Genomic DNA, 26,236 nt, shown 5'->3' on the forward strand with positions numbered 1-26,236 from the left:
TTCCAGTTGTTCTCTGGTGTTTGCTATTCCCACCCTAGGAAGAAGGTACTAGTTGTCTACCTTGTCTATGTCTCTCATAATCATGTGAACCTTTCACCTCTTATTCTTCTAGACAGTGCAGGATTTGAAGTCGGGTCACTGGCACTGCAATAGCTTTGTGCTAACTGCTACACTTACATCCACATTTTCACACCCCTGCATTCCCTTGCTCCCTGCGGTCACTAAATCCATCTTTGGACCTTCCCTGGGTCTAATTGCCCCACCTCTTACAGCTCTGCCATCAGATGACAAGGCCCAACCTCTGGAAACCCCTTTCCTCTTTGCCTCCCTCATGTCTAAGATATTTTCATGCTTTGGCTTATTTATCTTGTGGATGTTAATCTTTGTGCGATGTCTTGTAATCTAATTGTGCTTTTGAGAAATCTCCTGGCGCTGATTAAGCAGCTGCACTTTGTCACAACTTTCAATTCCTCAGCTCATTCCAAATACAAATGAATTATTTTTGCATTATGGTTTATTTCATGAGCTTGTTATGAACGAACAAAGGAACAGCAATGGAAAATTCACCAGACACTGGTCTATTCAAAATAATAGTTTTTATTAAACTATTATTTCTTATTTATCTCTAAACAACCCCATTATGCACAAATATAAACTGTATGTGTGGCCAATCCCAAACTATTTCAGTTTAGTCAACTTTAAATTTCGGCATCGAAAGTCTTAAGTTGAACGACGTTTTTTAAATTGAAGTTCCGAAGTAATTATGAAGTATTTTGAAACATCATGTCTACAGACCTCTTTAAACCGATGAGCTGTTTTTCAGAGAGCGATTTCTTCATACATGTAATTTCACAAACTTCTGATCTTGCCTGAGTTACGGAGTCTGTTTTCCACAATGATTTCTTTCTTAATCAAGAGTGACCTTCATCCCTGGACACATATAACCACTTACAGCACAGAACAGGCCAGTTCGGCCCTACTAGTCCATGCCGTAGCAAATCCCCACCCTCCTAGTCCCACAGACCAGCACCCGGTCCATACCCCTCTAGTCCCCTCCTATCCATGTAACGATCCAGTCTTTCCTTAAATGTAACCAAATGGTCCCGCCTCGACCACGTCTGCCAGAAGCTCATTCCACATCCCCACCACCCTCTGCGTAAAGAAATTTCCCCTCATGTTCCCCTTATAATTTTCCCCCTTCAATCTTAAACCATGTCCTCTAGTTTGAATATCCCCCTTTCTTAATTGAAAAAGCCTATCCACATTTACTCTGTCTGTCCCTTTTAAAATCTTAAACACCTCTATCAAGTCCCCTCTCAATCTTCTACGCTCCAGAGAAAAAAGCCCCAGTCTGCACAACCTTTCCCTGTAACTCAGACCCTGAAATCCTGTCAACATTCTTGTGAACCTTCTCTGCACTCTCTCGATTTTGTTTCTACCTTTCCTATAATTTGGTGACCAAAACTGTACACAGTACTCCAAATTTGTCCCTCTTTGTAGAGCTAGTTGGAGTGGCTCTTTCTTTTAAAATATGACTTGTTGTTCCTTCTTTTATTAAGGAGAACACAGGCAGTTTTCCTTCTCTAAAGGAAATGCTGCTGCTTTCTCAATCCTGAGTCTCACAGGATCACCAAGTTGTCTTCATCTGATTCAAAAATGTCTGGTTTCAATTATATATTCCCCATGGTATGACATCATAACATTCTTTTAAATTTTTCTGAATCTTTTAACATCTTTATACATTAAAAAAGCATAATTTAATCTTTGTATTCCCAAACTTAGCATCAAAGTAATCGTCTCTGATGTTTCCCCCTTCCAAAACATGGCTTCCGAGCTGTCTGGGATTGACCAGGAAAATGTTTCTCAAGTAAACAGTCTATTGTTCTCTTCCCAAGAACCATCATAAAATCTTTGCATCTTTCTGCTTCAGATGCCAACAGCAGACTTTCAAAATGGTTTCTGTGTGCAATTGTGTTTAAAATGCAAGTGTCTGTTGATAATGAGGCCGGCTGCCATCTTCAAATAACCTCTGTGTTTTTAAAATGCAGGTGTCTTTGCGGCCATAAATCCAATCCCACAAAGTAAATAAATAAATATTTTCTGTGTGTGTGTGTGTGTGTGTGTGTATTTATGAAATATAGTTCAACATTAAACTAAAGATTAATTGTAGCATATTTTCATCACAGGCTACTAGAGCAGCAAATTAGTGTTCAGCCATGCAAAATATTAGTTTTGCAGATTCATTCCCAACTTACAAAAGTGAAGAATTGCGACTGCTGCTTAGTTGAAATTCAACACTGTCACCAAGAATCAAATTTAATTTTTAAATGTAGACATACAGCACAGTAACAGGCCCTTTCGGGCCATGAGTCAATCACACCCAATTGACCGACAATGTTTTGAAGGGTGGCAGGAAACTGGAGGAAACCCCATGCAGACACAAGGAGGACGTACAAACTCTTTACAGACAGTGCCAGATTGGACCCCAGTCCCGATCTCTGGCACTATTATACCATTGCACTCACCGCTGTCTAACTGTGCCACCCACAAAGTGCCAGGCAAAGCAGGTACAAGACATTCAGCCCTCTCTGCCCATGCTAGTCATCAAGTACAACTTGCACAAGGCCAAAGGTAAGCAGCTCATTTGTGGAGTCCAGGAGAATTGCACTAGGAGTGAGTGATCAATGACTGATTAACCCAGCAACTAGCATGTCTTTGTGACGTGGGAGGACTCTTCTCAGTCACAGAGAACATTCGAATTCCCACCGTCAGTACCAGAGGTCAGCATTGGACTTCGGTCTCGGGAGCGGTGAGACAGCAGTTCCAGCTGTGGATCTTAAAATTTTATTGCCTTTGTTCTACACCAACTCCTCTCTAACTCTGAACTTCCACGCTGTGTCTGAATTATACTGTATGCGAGATGTCAAACTGGTTTCAAAAAACAACCTCCTTCACTGCATCTACGTACATGTAACAATAACCTTGAACCTAATGTGAGATATGTTTGAGGAAGTTGGTTCCTGGAATGGCTTGGGTCTGACCTGTAAATACTATGTGTACAAATAAATGCCTGCTGCGACCAAGCCAGTGTTTTATGGAGGTTCATCACTTCCTTGCTTCAGTGTAGTGTTTCTCTGTTACGCAGCCCAGGATCCCACGTGAGTTTATTTTAACCATTTTGTCAACCTGCTTGTCACTCTTGGTGAACAATTCCCTCAGCATCATTGTTTATATTGCCATATCTTCCCGAGGGACTGCTATATCCTGGTAGAGAAGGGAAACTCAGACCCATTGGCCTGAACACAAGTTTCAGTTCAAGATTGCATGCATCATTGTGCCAGCACTGCTTGTACCCAAGCTCTCAAGTGTTTGCTGTCATGTAAGAAATAATTTTGGTGCAGATGTACATTGTACAGTAAAATTATCATCCTACTTTCAGACTTGATTGTAAGCCCTGCATAGATTGCAGGCAGTGTCTTATAATTCCTTCAACTGTGTTAATGGAAGCACTCCAGAGACCCAGCACCCTTGTTTTCGCTGGGAAATGTTTGAGATGACATAACCTATTTGCAGTTTTAATAGAAATCCTTTTCTTCGACCCTATTTGTGTTGTTTCAGGCAACTGCTTGCTCACCTGAGAGTTTTCTCGAAGTTTACCAACCCTAAGTCGCTGTATCTGGAACCCAAGCTGAAGGAGTTGTACACGCAGGTGACAAATAGTACCATTGCTCACCTTCTCTTTGTGCCTGTTATTTGCAACCTTTCTAACCTTTCCTCTTCATCCCTACCAACTGTAGCTCCTGTGCCATCATTTGCAGGAAGTGCAGAAGATTGCTTTAGAATGTGTACTCACCTACAAGCACCCACACATGCTGCCGTACAGGTAAAGTTAAACTGTACTGTGCCTTCAAAATTAACCACCATTAGATCCCTTAAGAACTTGGTCAGAAGGCACTGTTATTTTGCTGAATGTCCACATTTATAAATTTAAAGGATATTTAACCATTATGTTGACAAATTTGATGTTTTGTCCCCATGGCCCATGATGTACCGACCTATAAAAACCACAATCCATCTTGTCCTTCCCTCCTTCACACCTCCATTTTTCTTGCATCCATGCACGTGTCTTGAGTCTCTTTGTTAGGTTTCTTCTCATCCTGCCCTTGTTTGACTGTCTCCAGTTTGCTCTCTGATGTGCTCTCCTACCACTCAAGTCGGGGCTCTGTCTCTCTCCTCTCGCCCATGTACCTCAGCATTTCTCTTCCTTTCCATGCTCATTGTTGATGGTGCTGATCCAATCTGGAGTGTTGGCCAGGCATTCAAGTCTATCTGATGTATAAATGTCTCATCCCCCATCAGATTTCATTTGTAATCATTTTATTTGCAAATATTTTTGAACAGTGAATGCTTTAGTTCTCTGATTACTGAAAGGAATTGATTGTGAGTTGGTTTCTTCTATAGTTAAAGTTGCTAAAAATAGCACGAGTGTAAACACCTACAGCCAATCAATATGAGAACGCTGATTCAGAAACAAATACTAATGAATTCTATCCTTTGGTGAGGAATGTGATTAGAGGATTGAGAGACCCTGATATCAAAGCACAGTGAATCCAGAGAGATGCGGTCAGGGAATGAGAGACTTCAGAATGAGAGGATGGAAGAATAATTGTTCTTAAAATAAGTTGAGATCAAGAGAGGCCAAATAGTTTGATGGAATGGGTTGAACAAAATTTTAAAAGCATACAACCTGATAGGTAGAAGACTGTGGCAGGAACGGTGTCATAATGTAAGGAGTGAAGAAAGTTAACAAAGCTATTTATTCAGGAACAATTTAATAGAAAAGGAAGAAGAGCTGTGGACTCACACAGGCCATTGACAGCCTCATCTCAGCTACTACGTCATTTTAGCATGGATATTAAGGCATTGGAAGGTTTATTAGACTGATCAGACTGAGATGCTGGAGGGATTGAGTGGTCAGACATTGTCCATGGGTAGAAATGGTCGCTTGGTCAATGTTTTTTTTTTAAATTTAGACACTACACTGGCTGTGCTACTGTAAAATGGATCTGAAATAGGCAGATTGTCTGGCAAGGAAAGGTTGAACAGGCTAAGTTGATATCTGCTGGAGTGAGGGAGTCTTGATTGAAGCACGTTCCTTCAGGATCTTGACAAGGTGGATGAGGTAAAGATGCTCCCTTCTCTGGGATAATGTGAGTCTTTAAAAAGAAAAAGATCATCCATTCAAGTCAGAAGAGCTGCATTTTTTTCCTCAGAGAGCCGCGAGTGTTTGGAAAGCTTTCCTTAAAGACTACTGGAAGCAGACTCTGGAATGTTTTTAAGTTAGAGGTAGATAGATTCTTGATGAGCAAGTAGGTGTTATAATGGATACACAGGTTCGTCCGATCAGCTGTGATCTATTAAAACGGAGCAATTTTTTCTCCTGGTGTGACCAGACTCCTTAATAGACCTGCATTGCTTTAATTCCACTTGTCTCTGTGCTCTACATGTTGTTATACCCTGTACTTTTGTCTTATTGCACTAGCTGCTGCAGTTAATTAAGTTGACTTCACTGGATAGCGCACAAACAAGGTTTTCACTGGATAAACCAATTCAATTCAAACTCCCTGCCTGCTCTTACCCTGACTGCAGAGCCACACCAACACAACTGGGAAGTAGTCTAGCATGCCAACTAGAAGTACACGCTATTTGTAGTCCAATCCTCCAGCTGAATTAAGAAAGGTGTTCTGTGGTTCCTAGACCAGGATAAAATAAGCTGTTTTCTCATTGAAGGGAAAATCTTCAGCGACTCCTGGATGACAAGAGCTTCAAAGAAGAAATCATTCACTTCAGCATCGCAGAGGAGACCACCATTGTTGCACCTGCTCACAGGACTGAACTCATCCCTGTCATAATGAGGTGGGCACAGAGAATCTTAACCAAAGGCTCATGGGCGTAGAGCACAGGGTTCGCGAAGGGGTGGGGCGGATGAGGGGTGACTGATCATTGTCCAGCAATCCAATCCATCATGCGGTGAGCAGACTGGGCTAGCCGTCAATACAGAAGGAGGCCATTCTGGCTGTCTAGTCCTACTGGCTCTACAAGAACAGTGCAACTGGTTTGACTTCACTCCCTCTTCCTGCAGCCCTGTAACTGTTCCTTTTCAACACCTATCCAGTTGTGCCTCCGCTCCAGCCCCTGCAGAGCATTCAAGATTGAAGACACGCGCTGCATAAAAAAATACTGTCCTCGTGTCCTCCTTAGCTCTTCGGCCAATTTGTCTCGTGATATGGCCCTCCCATTTCCTTAACTTCACCAGTGGGCAGAGTTTCACTTGATCCACTCTGTACCCTTCTTGATTTTAAATTCCTCCATCAAACCCCCTCAATCTCCTGGGTTCCAAGGCCAACCGCAGCTCCTCCAATTTATTCACATCCTCGGAATTATTTTGATAACTTCTGGACCTTCAAACTTTGATGACTTTTGCTGAAGCGTGGAGCCCAGAACTGGGACAATACTCTAGTTCTGTTGGAACCAATGGTACTAGAAAGGTTCCTCTGCCTTCCTTGCTGTCAGCTGCCCAGTCTGCCAGCCGGCCTTTCTCTTTATGCAAGTAAAGTGCAAGGCTAAAACTGCTGACTATCCTCCCCACCCTGTCTCCTGACTCCAGGTATGAGCCCAATTCAGGAGAGATGTTGGTCCATGCTGTCCTGAGGGTAGGGGGCAATCTAGATGTACAGGGGTTCCCAGGTTAGATTCTGTGTTCGGGAGAGATGTTGGTCCGTGCTGTCCTGAGGGTAGGGGGCAATCTAGATGTACAGGGGTTCCCAGGTTAGATTCTGTGTTCGGGAGAGATGTTGGTCCGTGCTGTCCTGAGGGTAGGGGGCAATCTAGATGTACAGGGGTTCCCAGGTTAGATTCTGTGACAGAAATCTGACCGTGCAATTCTCAAGCTAGTAATAATTATGAAATATCGTTTAATTAAACCTTGCCGAAGGCCTCAAGCCCGAAACGTTGGTTCTGTGTCTTGGTAGCAAACATGTATGAGGTGAAAGGTGAAGAAAAGTGAAATCTCTGACCTGCGGTTAAATCTGAAAGCGGATGGTTCCCAGTTTGTAACTCAGGGCGATAAGCAAATCTGCTGGAGAAACTCAGCAGGTCATGTACTCGACCCCAGCATCTGGAGACTTTCCAGTTTATCTGTGTAACCCAGGAATTGCCTGTAGCATATTACATTGATGTGGAGACTGGTGGTTTCAGTTGGGGTCATGGGAACTCTGTGTATTGGCTTGGGAGGGAGAGCCAGGCATTCCTCGCCTTATACACAAACTGTGCTGATAATCCTCTGCATTTAAATTCGCCTTGTGGAAGTGTGAAATTTTCTTTTGGGGAAAAAGGATTCTTTACGGGCGGATGAAGAGCAAAACTGGGAACAAAACCCAAGGGCGATCAGGAGCCTCAACCCGAGCAAACATCGTTCTCCACTTCCTGGCTGGCTCGCTGCCACAGGAGCTGCGCGTCTTCCTGGACCTGCTTCTTGAGCCGGTGAAGCATCTGACTGAAGGTACACACTGAGAGGGCATTTCAGCTCATCGTGTTAATGTCTGCAAGGTCTCCTTCCCTTTCCCAGCCTCTGTACCTCATTAGTTCTAGTGAGAGTGCAGTCACTGTGGTCTGGACTCATCCCCCTCCCATTCCTCCCCCTTTCTCTCTGTGTTTATTCAGACGCCTGCCTGCTTTTTACTTATACCTTGAAGGAGGGCTCAGGCCTGAAGTTGGTAATGTATCTCTACCTCCCTTGGACACTGCGAGGCCTGCTGAGTTCCTCCAGCATTTACCAGTTTTAGTTGTTTCACACGGAGTGCTTGGAAATGGCCAGTTGTACCTCCTCCTCCATTCAGTCAGATTATGGCTACCTTTTACATCAATGTCACTTTCCTACAGTAGCTCTGTGTCCCTAAACGTCAAAAGTCTGCTGATCTGTGGATGAAAGAGCACCTGCTGGAAATTTTGTTTCTGCATAAACTTGAGTATTAACACAATTTTCATGTTTAATTTGAATTTCTGGCATCTAAATCCTTTTCCTTTTGTATTTCATAGTCAAATTAGTCTTGAATTTTCAATTTGGACACAGGTTTTGCAAATGAGATTTCAGGCCCTTGTATTTTTTAAGTCCCTCTGAGGTTAGTGATGTGAGGTTAATCAGGTCATTGTGTTTTATTGTTGTGCCTTGGTTGTCAAATGCCCATGACACCGGCCCTTTTGGATCATTGGTCTATGGGAAAGGACCTCTGTATTAACTCATTATCCTCTCCAACTTGGTGTTTACATTGCCCTGACCTTTGTTCTGACTTGGTGGCTCCCCGAGTGAGAATGTCAGCCTCCAATCACGTGTCTTTCAAATTCATTCTCACCGTCATCACCACGTGGCAGTTCTTTCAAGGGATAAAACTATTCCAGTCTCCAGATTGTGAAGTATAAACAGATTCTACAATATAAACAGCCTCGTATAATGTGTCCCCTCAGCACAAGAATGTGAGCCTTGTTTGGCATGCTCTAGTTCGTGGAACAAGCCTGCCTGACTAGGGCAAGTTAGGCCCCAACTGAGGTGCATTAGTGCGAAACTCGTTTTATGCTCACTCAGTAAAGATTATAATATCCTTGCCAGAGAGGAGAGGGTGTAAAAGGTGTGAGGCAGGGGCACATAACGCACAGATCCAGCACCTCCTTCTTGGTTTTAGGCTCCTGCCTGTCTGCGGTGCTACAGTCAATGAAGACTATGGATATTTCCAAGGTATTGCCTTTAGGACGCCAGCACGGTCTGCTGAACAGCATGGACGTGGTGCTGAGAAAGCTGGGCCATCTCATCAATGACTATCTGCCTGAACTGCTTCAGATCCTGCTGTGCATAAACACATCCGTATCTCAAATGCTTCAGCAGAGAGACAAGGTGAGTGCTGACTCGGGATCAGGGAGAAGATTGCATTTGGGTGCAACCTGGAGACTCGAGCACACGGCAGCTGAGACTCCCAAGGGGCACAGTAACCTTACAGTGAAGTTACTCGGCGAACAGCCAGGTCAGGACTACTGATCGAGTTCATTTTCCAACACAGCAATTTAAAGTCAAATCATCAAAGTTGCCAGGTTTAAAACAAAATTCCAATTAAATGAAACCGTATAAACTACCTACAGTCAATTTTCAGGCAGAAATCTATCCTTATCTCGGCTGACATTTGGCTTCGGGCTTACTGGTGTGGTTAACTTTCAATGTAGGATGGGAAGCAGGTGTAGAGCACGGAATTGCTCTGCCTTTTATGAAGATAAAGGCTGATCATAGAACCAGAGAATCATATAGAGAGGAGGCTGTTTAAAGGATTTGAATGGATCGGGACCAAATGCAAGCAAATGGGCCTTGCCCAGAATGTCTGCTTGATCAGCATGGACGAGTTGGGCCGAAGGGCTGCGTGATTAATATTTTATCTCACCATCTTCCCATTACCCTGATGGTCTCTGCTTGAGCCAGATGTGCCCCTCCCCCATCATGGGCTGTTGGCCGGAGAATTCCAAAGATTCATCACCCTCTGCTTGAAGAAATTTCTTATTTTGGTTCTGAGCCTTTCTCAAACTTGATTGCAAAAGATGCTCAGTTTCTTGGGGGCGGGGGGGGGGGGGGGTAGGGTAGGATTCTGAAAATTCTTCTGCTAAAATTAGATCTTGTACCCAGGGTAGAAACCTGATGCACAACTATTGTAAATGGTAGTTTAATGGGCAGTCGGTTTAGTGTGGCTAGTTACTGCTCTGCAAATTCTCAAACATCAAGTGGTTCAAAGTAATCGATTTGATATTTTGATAATCTGCTGAACTTTTGAAATCCCACCCCACTCTCCTGCATTTTGCCCAAAGCTAACGAACGTTAGGAAAGGGGAAGTTAAGACCATAAGACCCAGAAGCAGAAATCCGCTGTGCAGCCCATCGAGTCTGCTCCGCCATTTAATCAAGAGCTGATCCTGGTCGATGCTTCCTGTGTGATGCAGTTGAAATGCTGCACTCTCAAAGATGTCTCCCCTGAGGTGAGCCATAAAGGCAAAGCCTAGCAGTCCTCCCAGAGAGGAATCAGATCACCAGGGTGGGCAGCGGGGGGGGTGAACCTTGGTTTTACAGAGTCCTCCCTCAAAAATTGCCAAGTGCTCTTGACAAATGACTGCTCTTTTGATAGATGAAAGTTTCCTATCTTTTCATTTCCCATGTTCAGATTAAACCAAGATGCATCAACCTGCTGAAAAATCTGAGGCGCCTGGGAATAGATCAGATTGCTGCTTTCTTTAGCAGCTTTGAGTCCTATCCTTTCACAACAGATGAGATTGATGCAGTGTTTTCCAGCACAGTGTGGCCGCAGGTGAGACTGATTTTCACTATTGATTGGTTCGTGTTCTAAATGGTGTTTCTGACTGACATGGAGTGAAACATGATTGGCTGTAGTAAACACATTGAAATGCTGGAGAAACTCTGCCATCCTTTTCACCATCTAGAGAAGAAAAAGATATATTGGCGACGTTTCGGGCGCAGAAGGAGGATATGTCAGAAAGTCTCAGAATTCAAATAATGGGGGAGGAATCCAGACCAACAAAAGGTTGTTGATCATGTCTGTGCAAAATGAGACCAGGAAGGGAGAGGTGACAGGAGAATGGGGGGGGGTTAACAAAAGCCAGAGAAATTGGTATTAATGCCATCCAGCTGAAGGAGCCCAGTCGGAAGATGAGGTGTTTCTCTAAATTTACAGGTGGGCTCAGTCTGGCAGTACATGAAACCATGGACAGATATGTCAGCAAGGGAATGGGATAAATTGAAATGGGTGGCCACTGGGAGATCTACACTATTGCAGTGGACAGAACTGAGGTGCTCAACAAAATGATCTCCCAGTCTGCGTCCAGCCTCTCTGATGTAGAGGAGACCAGATGCAGTAGAGGACCCCTGCAGATTCACGTTGCTTCACAGTGGCAGACCATCACGTCTGTGTACTCCTGCCTGCCCCAACGAATTGGTCTCTGCTTACCTTGACTGTGTTTTGTTCCCCCTGGTCCAGTCCCTCCCCACCTACATCTGGGACACTTCACATGCCCTCCATCACTTCAACAACTTACTGTTCCCTGAACTCAATCGCCTCATATTTACCATGGATATCCAATCCCGATACACCTCCATTCCCCATACTGAAGGCCTCAAAAGCCTCATTTTTGAATAATAGAACCAACCAGTTCCTCTCCACCACCACCCTCTTCGGGCTGGCAGAACTAGTCCTCACCCTCAATAATTTCTCCTTTGATTCATCCCACTTTTTCCCAGATAAAGGAATTGCCATGGGTACTTGCATGGGCCCCAGCTATGCCTGCCTTTTTGATGGCTAAATGGAGCAATCCCTGTTACTAGTCTACGCAGGCAAGACCCCTCAACTCTTCCTCCACTACATTGATGACTACTTTAGTACTGCCCCATGTACCCATGATGAGCTCTTTCATTTCATCCACTTTGCTGCCAACTTACACCCCGACCTCATATTCACTGGGTCCACCTCTAGTAACATTCACCCTTTCCTCAATCTCTGTCTCCATCTCCGGAGACAAACTCTCGATAGACATCTTCTATAAACCCACTATCTCCCACAGCTACCTCGACTTCACCTCTTCCCTCCCTGTCCCCTGTAAGGATTCCATTCCATTCTCACAATTCCCTGGCCCTGGCCCCCTCCACCTTCACGTGCAACAAGGACGATTCCTCTTGTCCTCACCTACCAGCATCCACATCCAGCACATCCTCCTCCGCCATTTCTGCCACCCACCACGTGATCTACTGCCCAGTTCTTTTCACATCTACCTTGTCCTCTACAGATCGGCAGGCTTCCAACTGAAGGACAGTATGCACCAACTTCTCTCCTGAAGTTGATTTATGTCTGGAGTAAGAGCTCAAGGTAAGGAACCTTTCATTTTATTTACCAAGCTTCTTTCCGGTTGACCACGTGGCCAACCAGATCTGCCTCCATCAAAGCAATAACCTAAAATCTTCTCAAGTCGTTAGTGCTAGGCTTTGATAATTAGCTGGTAACTAACAGGTCATTTTTTAAAAATACATTCAGGGGACTCTCCATAGCCTCTTGTATTTCGTGTCCAAGTTACCGTGGAACTGCCTCCAAAGGCATCTGTACAGTACTGAAACAGGCCTTTTGGCCCACCATGTCATGCTGACCCTTTGTGCTCATCTGCATTGATCCTATTTGTTGGTATCAATTATCCTATGCCTTGCCTGTTTACGCAGATATGCGGAAAATCTTAAATTATAAAGATACTCTTGTATAGCGTGGACACATATACTGCGCAGGTGTAGTATTCTACATTCCAAGAGCAATTTGCACTTACGTGAGACAAGAGACAATATACATTCCATAGCCCCACTATCTGCCACAGTTAATCTCCCACGACTTACACCCATTCAACTTCCCCCAGAGGTGTCAATCATCCATTCTATAAATATATCCTCCTGCAAGGTCTGTCTGAGTCCATTGTCTCAGACACTTCATCTGTTAATCTTGTTCCTCGGGGTGGGGTGGGGGGGGGGGGCGTGGGAAACACAGGTCTGGTCAATTAACATTGATGATGTGCAGTGCCCTAGCCGGAATATCCTGTTTCTTGGAATACCATGGCATTCAGGCCAAAGAGATATTTCTGAGTCTGCCAAGATGAAAATTTTGAATTTTGCCATTTTGTACGAACCAGTTTGTTGTGTGCTTCATCCCCACGGCAATTTTCCCAAGTTCTTCTGTAAATTGTATGCATATTTAATTGCTACTATTTACTTTCCCATGCCCGCTATAAACTCTGCACACGTGTTATCTACATTTCCATTGTTCTCATGTCCGTCTTTTGTAAATAAAATCATTTATTACAAAACTGACTTTTCAATTCAAGTGATTTCAGAAAAATAAATTAGCAGATTTTAATTTAGAATCTGTTGCTGCTCCAAATAAAGTCTAATTTTATACTCAACACGTAAAAAAAATTCTCGTACAGCGAGCACACACATATAACCCGCGGTGGGTGATTCGGTTTGTAAAATTACGGTGAATACCTCTTAAACGTGACTGAATCTGATTTCTCCACACCTCTGGCAGTGCATTACAGATATCAACCACCCTCTGTGCATAAAAAATAAAACGCTTTCCCCCTCAGATCCCTGTTAAAACTCCTCCCTTTCACCTTAAATCTGCGCCTTCTTGATTTTGTCTGAACAAAAAGGTATGGGGTCGGTTGGGGGTAGGAGCACGGTCCCACAGGCAGGAGGTAACAGGTGGAGAAGAAAGAAAGGGCCCAGCAGCGAGCAGGGGGAGGATGACTCAGTGAATAGAGAGTTAAGGGGGTGGAGAGCTAAGGGAAAGAAGACGGGGAAGGGAGGGAGAACGGAGTGGCCAATCAGAAAAATCAAGTGTTGTTCCTCAACGGAGAGTGGTCTTGTTGGGATAGTACATGAGGCCATGGACAGACATGTGGGTATGGGAGTACCTGAGTATAGGATCGACTGATCAATACCCAAATGCAAACTTTCTCTGGTTGATAGCATTGAAAGTGCCCCATTGAACTTGCTTTCACAGTTTGTGTTCAGGCACTTGGTAATTCAAACATAGAATATTTCAGATGTGTTCATATCTGAGTTGGTAATAATGCACCTGCTAATGGAATCAATGTTTACACTAGATCTGATGAACCTTTTGAAAGAATTACTATCCTGGTCCAATTTCTTTCCAGCTTTGTGAGTTCATTGAGTTTGGTGATGGGGTGAAGATGATTGACAGCAGCTCTACCTTCTGCCCAGACTGTTGTCGATTTAATGGTCTCGCTGTGCTTGTTCTCCAGGTACTTCCCTCTTCTTGCGAAAGAGCTCCCTGATCACCCAGGATGTGGCATTCTAACTAACGTCTTTGCTTTGCTCTCGCCGGATACTGTGGCGGAGTCGACAGCAACACTTGTCATGGACATTGTGGACAGTCTCCTGAGTGAACCTGACTTTGTGCCTACAGCACAAGAGACTGCACTGACTGTGAGAGATACAGTCTTTCCTGAACTTTCCACTGTGACAGAAGGTACGTCAGTGCCCAATGTCATGTGACAACACGAGTGTACAGCACGGTGACAGGCCCTTCTGGCGCACTAGCGCATTTCACTCAATGACACCTAATTGACCTACAACCTCCATATGTTTTGAACAGTGGGAGGAAACCAGAGTCCCTGGGGAAAACCCACACACACACTGGGAGAACATACAAACTCCTTCCAGACAGCACGGGATTCGAACCCAAAAACCTGTTGGCACTGTAACAGCGTTGAGCTAACTGCCTCCCCTTGGAACAAGTTCAAATCCCAGCTGGGATATTTGAGAATTTAACCCTTTGGAATAACAAGTGCAAATACTCCATGTCCCTGTTTTCTGGGAGTGGTTTTATACCTAACCAGCAGCTGGTTCATACTGATGTTTACCTGGGGACCCAGTCAGGGGTATATATGATAAAAGATTGAATATGACCAGAGTCTGAAGAGTTAAAGCAGGGTAGGAGGGCTGGTTTGGTAGTGTTATAGGGTGGGCACTCATGCACCCACAGTTTCAAATTTGCAGTGGTCCTCGCTGCTGTAACTCTGCCAGTTTTGTGGAAATGCACGTCACACGCTCACCCCTCAGTAATAAATACATCCCCTTGCTTTGGGCATTTTATTTCTATACGGAATGAATGCTTAGAGATATTTACTTCAATCCTTTCGTAACATGCTCCTTATGTGTTGCTCAGATACTCCAACCATGGGCACGATGCTGATTTTGCCTCACGTTTCTGCAATCTTGCAGCGTCTCAACAAGGCCGTCAGGAATAGAGTACGCATGATGAAGAAGCAGTTCCAAAAACAAGTCAGCAAAGACCTGAGCATCCTGTCACGGTTTGTCCCACTCTCTAATTTGCTGTCTATTTGTTGCAAATACTTCCATTCATTTTCAGCTGTGTGTGAGGTTGCAGGGAAGGCCAACACTTACTACCCATCACCAGTTTTCCTTGAGGGGATGTGGGTGAACTGCGAGCAGTGCTTCAGGTGAAGGTGCTCCCACAGTGCAGTGAGTTCCCGGTTTGAATGCAGACAAGAGATTTATTTCCAAGTCTTGAAATGTGATTCACAGCTCCAACACAGGGCGTGCGCACGTGGGGTGCATGCGCTCCTGGGTGCGAGCACGCGTGGGGCGTACGTGCTCACCTTCAGCTACTGGGAATTGGTCATTCCCTCCAATGTGGGTCATTGGTGAGGTGGTTCACTGATTTTGTACCTCCACAGTCATTCAGCCATTGCCTGCAGCTGCAAGACCTGGACAGTGGTCAGGCTTGGGATGGTCAGTGAGAGGGAACATTTGAATCTCGGATATGGCAGAAATTGGATGTGTTCAAGAACTTTAGTAGACGCAACATCAAAATTTTGCGGTTACCCGACAGAGTGGAAGGGTATGACCCCATTACATTTTTTCAAGAATCGCAGCCTGAAAAGTTTGGAAAAGACAACTTTTCACAAGAGCGTGCCCATTGGGCATGGGTGGTGTATCTGGGTACAGCTAGACGTCCACGCTCCATTCTAATAAAGCTGTTATGATACCTGGATAGAGAAAAATGTTTAAGGTTGGCAGCCCAAGTTAGAAAAATGTCCACTTGAAGCAGATGGACATAAAATCTTCTATCTGGATATTAGTGCAGCCCTTCTGGAAAAGAGACGCGGGTTCAACCCCGTTAAAAGTGCTTTGAGAAAGTAAAGTTATGGATTTATACTGCGTCATCCTGCAGTTTTGTAAGTCTTTTTGCAGGAAGAACGAAATCAATTTTTTACTGGTCCAGCCAAGGCCATGGACTTCGTAACCAATCCTCCAGTACTGATAACTTCTCAATTAAATGAGGAATCTAATGTATAAATAATCTGAATTTTGTAAATATTTTGAACATTATACTGGTATGTATATAGTATGTTTATATTTTTCTTTATCATTTACTGACATTTTGTGTAAATAATTCTTTAGAATTAATATAGAATTTCTTGTCCTTGATGTTTGTTGGTTGACGGTGATGGGTGCTCTCTTTTCCATATCATGAGACTTGGATTTTCTAACTCACCCGATTAATAGGGCTTTATCCCTGTCATTTTTTTAGCAGGGTTTTTAATTCTTTCTATGGGCTATTTTCTTTTTTAAACTTATTTATAACTATCTACTCTACTTTCTATTGTTGGCTTCACCTGGGGTATTCCCACTCTTAAAGGGATAGTTTTGTCACACCTCGGGAGTGGAGCATTGGGGACGTGGATCATGATTATATACATCTAATCTCTGAGTATGAATAGGGAAATTAAATATTAAGACCATTTACATTAAAACTAATACAGATTCTGGCGCACGTTTAAAAAATTAGGTGCTGACCTGGCCTTCCTCCAGGAAACTCATCTAACAGAATTGGAACATTTAAAACTACAGAGAGGATGCAGTGGCCAGGTCATCGCCTTAATACATTGCTGTCAAAACTGTTAGACATTTGTAACTTTATTCAGTCCCAAGTAACTAGATTTTGTGAGACCAACTGTAATTCCACTGTGGATAAACTTCTTTTATGGGACATATTTGAGCAGTCAAATAATTAGCTATGCCTCTAGGATTAAAAAGGAGTATACAAGGGAGGTGGAAGAATTGGAAAAGGACCTTCAACAAGTGGGCTCTGAGGATAAGCATATTTTTAATTAATTAAAAAGCTCAAGTATAATACAATATATACATATAAAATGGAAAAAATTAAACAACATCTAAACAGAAATACTATGAACTTGGGGAAAGTGCCCACAAGGTCCTTTCTTGGCAGTTGAAAGCAGAACAAACCTTCAGAACAATAAATGCGATTAAGCTAGACTCGGACAGGATGTCTTACAAACTGAAGGTTATAAATGAAGCTTTCAAGCAATTTTATGTCAATTTATATAAATCTCAATTGGTGGGGGATTTGAATAAAATTGAGAGTTGGATCTCCCAAATTTGAATTTAAAAGGGAGGGATTAAAGGCTCCCTTTACTCAAATTGAGATAGGGGAAGCATTAGCCTCCTTACAAATTAATAAGTCCCTGGGAGAGGATGGATTTCCACCAGAATTTTATGAAGAATTTAAATATTTATTAGTACTTCTATTTATGGAGATATTAGATCAGACAGTGGTGACCCACACTCTCCCAGAGTCCTTTTTGATAGTAGTTAATACAGTGATTCCCAAAAAAGATAGGGATCCATTGAAACCATCATCTTATAGGCCCATATCACTTTTGAATATGGACTATAAGAATATTGCCAAAACCTTGGCAAATAGATTGGCAACTTGTTTGGCTAAATTAATAAACACTGATCAAATTTGCTTTGTGCAGGGGTGATAATCGGTAGATAATTTTTGCAGATTGCTCAGTATTATACATCTTGGCACAAACAAGAGATGACTTGAGTATCGCCATGGCTCTAGATGCGGAGAAAGCCTTTGACAGACTGGAGTGAGATTTTTTATTTAAAGTGCTGGAAAAATTTGGACTAGGACAAACATTATTTAATTGGGTTAGGGCTCTATATTCTGAGTCTAAAGCCTAATCAAATTTTTTCAGCATTCCCACTGTCCAGATCTAGTAGACAAGGTTGTCCATTATCTCCAGCTCTTTTCCTCCTGGCTATTGAACAGTTAGCGAACTCCATCCATCTCGATCCAGACTTGAAGGGTTTCAGGATCAATCAAAAAGAACATAAAATCAATTTATTTTCTGCTGATCATCTGATATATCTGCCACAACCAGTCAACTCATTACAAAAATTACAGTCTAAATTGGAAGATTTTGGGATTATATTGGAGTTTAAAGACAATTGGAACAAGAGTGAAGTTATGCCACTTAAGGGTGGGAATTATGAACAAATTAAGAGAACTTCTCAATTAAAGTGGCCGCTTAATGGGATTCAATATTTAGGTATCAAGCTAGGTAACAACCTGAAGAATTTATACAAGTTGAATTATCTTCTCTTGCCTCCGAAAATTGAGGATTATCTTAATAAATGGGCGACCCTCCCAATAACTTTGGTTGGAAGGGTCAACTGTAGTAAAACAAATGTGCTGCCAAGAATACAATATATTTTTCGAAGTTTGCCTGTTCCTAGACCTCAGAGATTCTTTCAAAACCTTAATTAATGCATCAGTAGATTTCTGTGGAAAGGTAAGCCTTCCAGAGCCTCCATGGATAAATTAACTTGGAATTATGAATTGGGACAATTAATGCTCCCAAATTTCAAAAACTATTTTTGGGCAACCCAGTTGAAGTTTGTCACCTCCCTCTAGTAAAATTGGAGCTGCATGAGGTTGGTGAGAGGATTGCAGAAACCCTTATATATAAATGGAATTCTGAATTATTATCTGGCCCTAAAGAAGCCCCCTTATTAAAGCATTTACTTACAACATGGAATAAAATTAATGGTCAAATTGGGGGAAAGAGGGGTCTTTCACCTAAAACACCCCTGGCTCAAAATATGTCATTTCCATTAATGACTGATAATAAAATCCTAGACACTTGGTCGTGTATTGAGGATTGTTATGAGCAGGGATAATTTATGACATTTGAGCAAATTTGGAATAAATGTGGAGATTTAAATACATCTTTTTTTCTGCTGTCTTCAGTTAAGGTCTTATTTAAGGGACAAATTAGATCCAGCACTAACCTTACCACAGTGTAACGAAATAGAGACTCTGGTTCAAAAGGGGACCACAAAAAAAAATTATTTCATAAATGTATTCCTTGCTTCAGGCAGGAACCCCTAAACAGGGGCTTGACAAATCGAGACAAAGGTAGGAATCAGATTTGGGTAGAGAAATTGATCCATTTTGCTGGCCTAACTTGTGTTGGGACAGTATGATTAACACGGTTAATGTAAGGTATTGGCTGATGCAATATAACTTCTTGGATCAGCTATACCTCACTCCACAAAAGTTACATCAATTCAAATCGGAAATATCAGACCAATGTTTTTGATGTGGTCAAGAAATAGGTACTTTCTTGCATTCAACCTAGTCATGCCCTAAAGTGGGACTTTTCTGGGAAGATTTGGTTAATCTTGAAAAAAATTACTGGAACACATCCAATTTCTGCCTCTGTGGGCAAGCCACAAAGCCTTGGATCTCATACCTCCTTATTTTCTCAATAAGCCTTACATGGGGTACCTTTTTTCCACCGCAATCATTCTGAAGCTCAGTGCATCCACAGCTCCTTGCTGGAGCATTGCAAAAATCTCAAACACAGCTTGACAGTGGGACACCAATCTGGCCCTCCAACTCTGACTGTTTGCAATTATCCACCTGTAGCGCCGTTAAACAACTTCACATCCTTTTAAGTGCTGCAAATCTTTCTGTAAAGATTGCGCAGAAAATGCATCATTAATCCGAGCTTTTGCTCGTTGACAGCCAGATGAGCAATTTTGATGAAGTGGAAAGACATTGTTTCACCCACTCACATTCAATGGTCACATGATCTCACATCTTCTTTAAGTTGGGAGAAAAGCGTATTATTAAAGATGCAAAGTGCGAATTTGCTAAGATGTGAGGCCTGTTCATGGATTATTATCATAATCGGAGGATTGAAGTGAGGTGGATGCTCCGGGGATTCCCCGTCTGGGGGCTGTTTTTTCAATTCATACTTACAAGATCTACAGATAACCTTGTTTTGTGGGGGGGGGGGGTGGGGAGATTAGTCGGGAGAATTTATTTTCCTTTTCATTATTAAGACAAATAAATAAAGTGAGGGGTTTAACTCCAGATCATGGATCACATCAGAGAACAACATGATCACATCAGAGAAGTACCAAATATATAAGGGAATTTGACATGTATTATTTGTATAATTTTTGATTTCAATATTGATTTTAGACATAGTACGAGTTATGATTTAATTGGTTAATTATTATAATTATAGAATTTGATGCCCTGAACAAAATAAATTAATGTAATAATTATGGTTCTGGTTCTAATTTACATCTGATATGTGACATGAATGTGATAGGATTTGATTTATGTTATCATTAGATTACCTTCTGTAAAGGATTTTTGTTAAATTCAATAAAACTATTTTAAAAAGAAAAATGCATCATTGGGAGTTGAGATCTATATTATCAGGAATATAAGATAATTGAAGATACTAATTTGATTTAAGTTTTTGATTGCTCTGCAGAATAAGTAGATTTGTACAGGACAAAGAGCAGAGTTCCGTTTTGATCAATCTCCTGATGCCTTATCTCTGCAAACCAAATACGTCGCAGGTAACAGTCTTTAACTCATCATTGAGTGTGGGTGCGGACACAAGTGTGCATGGGGGGTGAGGATGTGCGTCGGCACATGGGCACGAGTGCGGGCATTGGGGCATGTGTGGGGGCGTAATGGCGTGCTGGGGCATGTGTGGGAGGACATGCATGCATCCAGAGACGTGAGCTTTCTCCCATCCGAGGATGGCATCTGTTGTTGGTACATTCTTTGTTACTTGACTTGTTCACGAGTCCAAAGTGAAGAATGGTGGAGGTGTGGGAGAGGGTGACAGTGATGGGAGAGCGAGCAGCAAGAGTGGCCAAGTGTCTTAGTTCGCTCAGAGCCAGATCTGCACGGCTCGATCCAACTCCTGCTTGCTGAGTGGTGGGGAGAGAAGTCAAGTAACAGTGTTCTCCAGTCCTTTGTGCAAAACATGCCGACACACATTCAGACATAACACGCGCACAGACAAATAATGCACATGCAGGGCAAGCATTCATATAAATAAATATTGTTTCATGAATATGAGAGTCTAGGGGGGGTTAGTGTGAGCCGTTCCTTTGGTCATTCAGCATTTTCCCTGCCCGTGGGATGAAGCTGTTCCTCAGCCTGATGGTGCTGGGTCTGATCTTCCTGGATCTTTTCCCCAACAGGAGCAACTGAAAGATGCTGTGTGTGGGGTGTGATGATTTTGCACATCCCCTTGAGACAACGTTCCCGTTAGACCACGTTGGTTATTGTTTGGGGGTGGGGGGGAGGAGTCTCCATTGATCCTCTCTGACACTCTTCTGGTCCTGTGGATTGACCTCCAATCCATTTCTCTGCAGCAAATGTATCCCACTGTGAGGCAGCCGGCCAGGACGCTCTCAATAGAGCTCCTGTAGAAGGTCAACATAAGAAGGTAGGTGGGGATGCCCCATCACCACCCAGCTGCCCCACAGCACTCCAATCCATCCCCACCCACCCCGCCAGTCTCCTAAGCATTCATTTGTATGTTTGCACTGTTCATAAATTGGTCTCTTGTCACCCAAGGAAGACCTGAATGTTTCCCCTACTTTGTGGCTAAAGTTAGAATGTGGATGCGAGGAGAATGTGGTGGAATAAAATGGGTTCCAGTAGGATTAGTGTCAATGGATAATTTATGGTTAGTACAGACTTGTTGGGCCGACGGGCCTGATTCCATTCTGTAGCTCTCTGTGACCATAGTAAAATGGAGTGTATCCTTTTTATTTCCTACAAATCCAAGTTGCATTGAGTACAAGAGCTGGAAAATCATGTTAGTTTACAAATTGTCGGTTAGACAAAACTTGAAGCATTGTGTGCAGTTCTGGTCACAAAATAGGAAGGGGATTAAATGAGGAAGGGTGCAGGAAAGATTCTCACAGATGTTGCTGAGACTGGAGGGCTTGAGTTACAAGACTGGATTTGTTTTCCAAGGAACGAAAGAGGTTGGTGACATGATGGAGGTGTGACCATTGGACAGGTGGTTTAAAGGGGATCTAAGGAGTAAATGTTTCACACAGAGTAGTTGGTATCAGGAATGAACTGTCAAAGGAGGTGGTGGAGGCAAGAACAGGTGCATGGATGAGCAGGATAGAGAGATGAGGTCAGTATGATGGTTGGTATTGACAAGATGGGCTGAATGACCTGTTTCTACACTGTGCGACTCTATCCACAACTTTTAGCTGTTACTTACACTGTTGCACTTGTAACATGGGTGACTCCTTGCTAGTGAATTTGTAAATGAGACGGTGATATCAGTGCTCATGAAATGGCGGGTATTCCTTTTTAATACATTTATGGCAAAGTAACTACAGTGTGTTCTGTGTATCACCCATATCTGTCATTGCTGTTCCACTTTCCACAGGATACCGAGATCGACATCCTGCAAACCATTCAGAACCTCCTGCAGCACTGTGCACAGCCCTCCAGCTTCCTTAAGCCTCTGGGAGCCCTCTTCTCTGTCATTCCGAACAAGCTGTCCCGCCAGAAGCTCTGTGCTGTTTTTCAGGTACAGGACCCTCGCAGCAGGAACAACTGCTTCCTCCAGATATTTGCTGTTTCCTCCAGATTCTTTTTACTGAAGCTCCCTCCTGTATTTTGTTTGCCTTTTTCACTTGAACACTTCCCCATTAGCTAGTCCTCTGACATGGATTTGAGCCCCTCTCCAGAATTTAGTGCACAATGTCCAGGCTGATGTTGATATACAATCCTTGGAGCGATGCCACTCACGTACAGGTCGAGGAGGGCAGAGGATGCTGCTGTGTGTGGGCACTTACTGTACACAGTATTTGATCCGAAATGGTCACTGTCTCCCTCTCTTCTCCACCCACTCCCGGTGCACCACTTTCACCTCTGTACCCCCTTACCTGCTCTGCTTCCTTAATGTCTAAATGCTCTTTTGGCCTCTGCTGAGCTCTTGCTTGCATTCAGAATAAAGTACTGGGATTAGCATGGTCAGTGGCTTGAGCCACAGCTGGCTCTAATTAGATGGGTGCTTTTGCAAGAATGGATTGTCTCACCATCTTGTAGCACGAGGCCCTACTATGAAACCTTTTGCGTCATTCAGATTGAGGTGGAAATGGAATATAGGTTATTGCTGAATCTGTTTTGTCCAGTAATACTAATGAAATAAATGCAGTGGAAGAGTTGTCGACTGCCATCTGGTGGTTACTTCTCTTGAACTGGACAATAAAAGCCTATCAAAGCTTGGATTATTGGTAAACTGTGCTGGTGTTTCTCGTGTGTGAGAGGGGTGCAAGCCTTTTTTACAGGAGCTGCACTGACATCTACACTGCATTGTTGGAGTTGTGGTATTAACCCAGATTGGGTGTTGGTGAAGAGCTTCAGACCAGACAAAGTGTGTACTTTCAAAGGATGTGTTCAGACAAACTGGGTTCGCATTTGTACCGGTAAATGCTCTGGGAACCAAACCATTTAAACTTTTTGTTGCAAGTATTTTGGGTAACCAGCTGGTACCTTAAAGCTCTCTCACCGCGGCCATAAAATCAGTGAAAGATTGATACAGTGATACTCTAAAATATTTAACTTCATTTATTTTTGTTCTCTTTAACATTTATATATAAAAATATATTTAAAAACGACTGTTTGCTGACACTGAGGTTTTATTAAACTGCACAAAGGACGAGTGGTCTGCTCACTAGGAAGGTTGATCCAGTCCCGGCACCCAGAAACAGAACTCCTATAGATTTACAGCAAGTGCCTCTTCCATCTATCCTCATACTTTCCTTCGTTTGGATAATGATGCCAACCTCCAGCTGGAATTATTAACTATAATTCTTGCTCTTTAAATCTGTGAGGATCCATAAATGTTTGAGCTGATTTCAGGACATTCTCATGAAACTAGCAGAATAGTCTGGTTAATGTTCCATTCAATTATCCAGTTTTGTCCTTGTCTCCTGTTATGTGCTGTGGTGAAAAGGTAGTTTTCACCAGAACCAATGCAATTGGTTTTTAGTCAATAACGTGCCTTCATGATCTGTATTTTTGTCTAATGCATTACTGGAGTGTTGTCGGGATTGGCTGTTTAAAAAAAAATTATATCAATTACACCTTATTTCATTGAACCTCAGCCATCATTTACTTTCCTTGAAACTCCCGCTGAATTATTGATGTACTTTCTAAGAAAAAAAATCACATTGCTGTTTTGAAAAATGCAATTTTACTCTCCACTTATCTGAGCTGTAACAAACCAGTCTGACTCTGAGATCCCATCGGATTCTGGAGACACCCACCTTAATGTTCTTCAAAGACCCAACACCTCTTCCTCCTTGAGATCAACATGCCCTGGAATATTAGCAGATCTCCCCCATGTCCTTCTTGGTCAGTATTTAGAGCCTCTCCCTCTGGCTTCAGGTAGACATGCCCTCCTTAACCTCGACTGCTCCTGCCCTCTCTCGCTATCCTCTTGATTTTAATGCATTTATAAAATGCCTTGGGATTTTCCTCGGTCCCTTTTGTTCTACCTGAGTCCATGTTTGAGTTATCTCCATCACTGTCTGATTTAAGCATTCTGAACATTACATTTGTATTTAAGGGAGAGATTAACAGGTTCTTGATTAGCCAGGGCATCAAAGGTTATGGAGAGAAGGCCGGGCATGATTAAATGGTGGGGCAGACTCGATGGGCTGAATGTCCTATTTCTGCTCCTATGTCTCATGGTCTTGTGATCTTATTTGCTTCCATTGACACAATAACTAGCCTTCTACGACTCTGCATTCCCTGTTTCTCAGCCAAATTACTTTCAGAAGTGGATGACCTGTCAAACACTGTGTTAATTGTTTTACTTTCTCTCTTCTGTAAAGAGCCTGGCAGATCTGGATGGGTCGCTCACATACATCACAGAAACCATCACCAAGGTAAAGTGGAGGCTCCCTCCAAATAAATCACCTCTGTAATGCAAAGTCTGGAGTTGTTGGAAGACTTCCAACTTCTAACCTGATCCCTTTTTTCTTGCATTAGTTGAATGCTTTCGATTGCCGACACTTGGATGATATTAATTTTGACGTTCGTCTATCTGCGTTCCAACAAGCCACCAGCTCGATCCGGGAGATGAACAAGTTGGACAGGGCGTACCTGATTCCAATTATGCACAACTGCTTCTTCTCCCTTCAGGTAGGTTTCCAGAGCCCAACCCGCTCTAAACTCATGGTTAACACTGGCTTAATTTCCTCATCGTGGAAGATCGATGAAAATCGCTGCTTCGCCTAATCGGAAGAATTCAGTATCTCTAGATATCTTTTAAGTTTTCGCAAGTCATCCTCCAGTGCACAGACCATATAAACATTTGAAATTAATGTGACAGCACCTATTTGTTTCAAAAATAATTGTTTTTATATATTCTAGATTTAATGAGATGGGCAGGGCAAATGGGGAAATTGTTCACTCTCAGTGATCAGATGCTGAATTACACTGGAAGGTGCTTGTCTTGATCAGGGGAACTTTTCTTGCAGCAATTGAAGGATTTGGCAACAACCAATTATGGAGGCCCTTTTACAAAGCAAACAGCTCCCATGTGCATGTCAGGTGTACTATGTTTGAAGCACTGCCACAAAAGGTGTACTTAAAAGAAACATAAGTAAAGATTTAGGTTATAGAGAAATAAAGGCAAAGCCTTCAATATTGGAGCGACCAAGTTCTGTGCCAATCAAGAGGCCCGGAATGTTGGTTACCCTTTACTTCCCATGGATGTTGAGTTTCTCCAGCACGTTTGTCCACTGAGCAACAGATTGAAGCGAGATGTGGGGGCATTTGAAAACTAGGGTGGGAATTTCAAAACTGATTAACAAGTACTGGTGAAAAGAACTGGAAGTGAGTTGTGGGGCAGTTTTAGATGGTTTTCATGTACCAGAACTATAAACTGTATTCATAAAAGATAAAGCATTGAAAATGAACCTATTGTCTTCAAAACACAGAAATGCTGATCTCGCAGTGTCCAGAGGAGGTAAAGAAATGCTCGTGATTCAGGCCTCAAGGAAAGCCTCAGTCCCGAAAGATCAGTATTATATCTTTCCCTCCTATGGTAAAGTTCCTCCAGCATTTGTGTTTTGATTTCAATCACAGCGTCTGCGGACTTTCAGGTTTCACTTCATGAACCTATTGTCTGCCCGTGAAGCTGGCTAAGAGCCATCGCTGTTCCCCTGCACCTCACTCGGATAAGGACTGGGGTCTTACGTCTGTTGCCCTGTGGCTGATGACAACCCACACTCTATATGAATTCAAACCAGCAATTCCACTTCATGAAACATTGTGTTTGCTCTCTCTAGCTTTGAACTTGGTACTCATGTTTATTTACAGTCCACTATGTGAAATAACTCTCCCTCCCTCTTGTATTCGGACCCTCATCCTCTGCCTCCC

At 42.9% G+C, this 26,236-nt stretch overlaps 1 protein-coding gene across 2 annotated transcripts in view; it reads left to right on the forward strand.

The window, feature by feature from the left end:
- utp20 (UTP20 small subunit processome component) overlaps window positions 1-26,236 on the forward strand; it is a 108,329-nt gene that overhangs the window by 41,996 nt on the left and 40,097 nt on the right. For both annotated transcript variants that reach the window (XM_069904470.1, XM_069904469.1), the window contains exons 23-35: window positions 3,619-3,709; window positions 3,798-3,883; window positions 5,791-5,916; window positions 7,395-7,561; window positions 8,739-8,947; window positions 10,250-10,393; window positions 11,883-11,962; window positions 13,899-14,125; window positions 14,825-14,969; window positions 20,289-20,376; window positions 22,227-22,370; window positions 24,685-24,738; window positions 24,842-24,994. In XM_069904470.1, the coding sequence (XP_069760571.1) occupies window positions 3,619-3,709; window positions 3,798-3,883; window positions 5,791-5,916; window positions 7,395-7,561; window positions 8,739-8,947; window positions 10,250-10,393; window positions 11,883-11,962; window positions 13,899-14,125; window positions 14,825-14,969; window positions 20,289-20,376; window positions 22,227-22,370; window positions 24,685-24,738; window positions 24,842-24,994 (1,714 nt within the window). The remainder of the gene's footprint in view (window positions 1-3,618; window positions 3,710-3,797; window positions 3,884-5,790; window positions 5,917-7,394; window positions 7,562-8,738; window positions 8,948-10,249; window positions 10,394-11,882; window positions 11,963-13,898; window positions 14,126-14,824; window positions 14,970-20,288; window positions 20,377-22,226; window positions 22,371-24,684; window positions 24,739-24,841; window positions 24,995-26,236) is intronic.

Source organism: Narcine bancroftii, chromosome 11, assembly GCF_036971445.1.
Source record: "Narcine bancroftii isolate sNarBan1 chromosome 11, sNarBan1.hap1, whole genome shotgun sequence".
Classification (NCBI taxonomy): Eukaryota; Metazoa; Chordata; class Chondrichthyes; order Torpediniformes; family Narcinidae; genus Narcine; species Narcine bancroftii.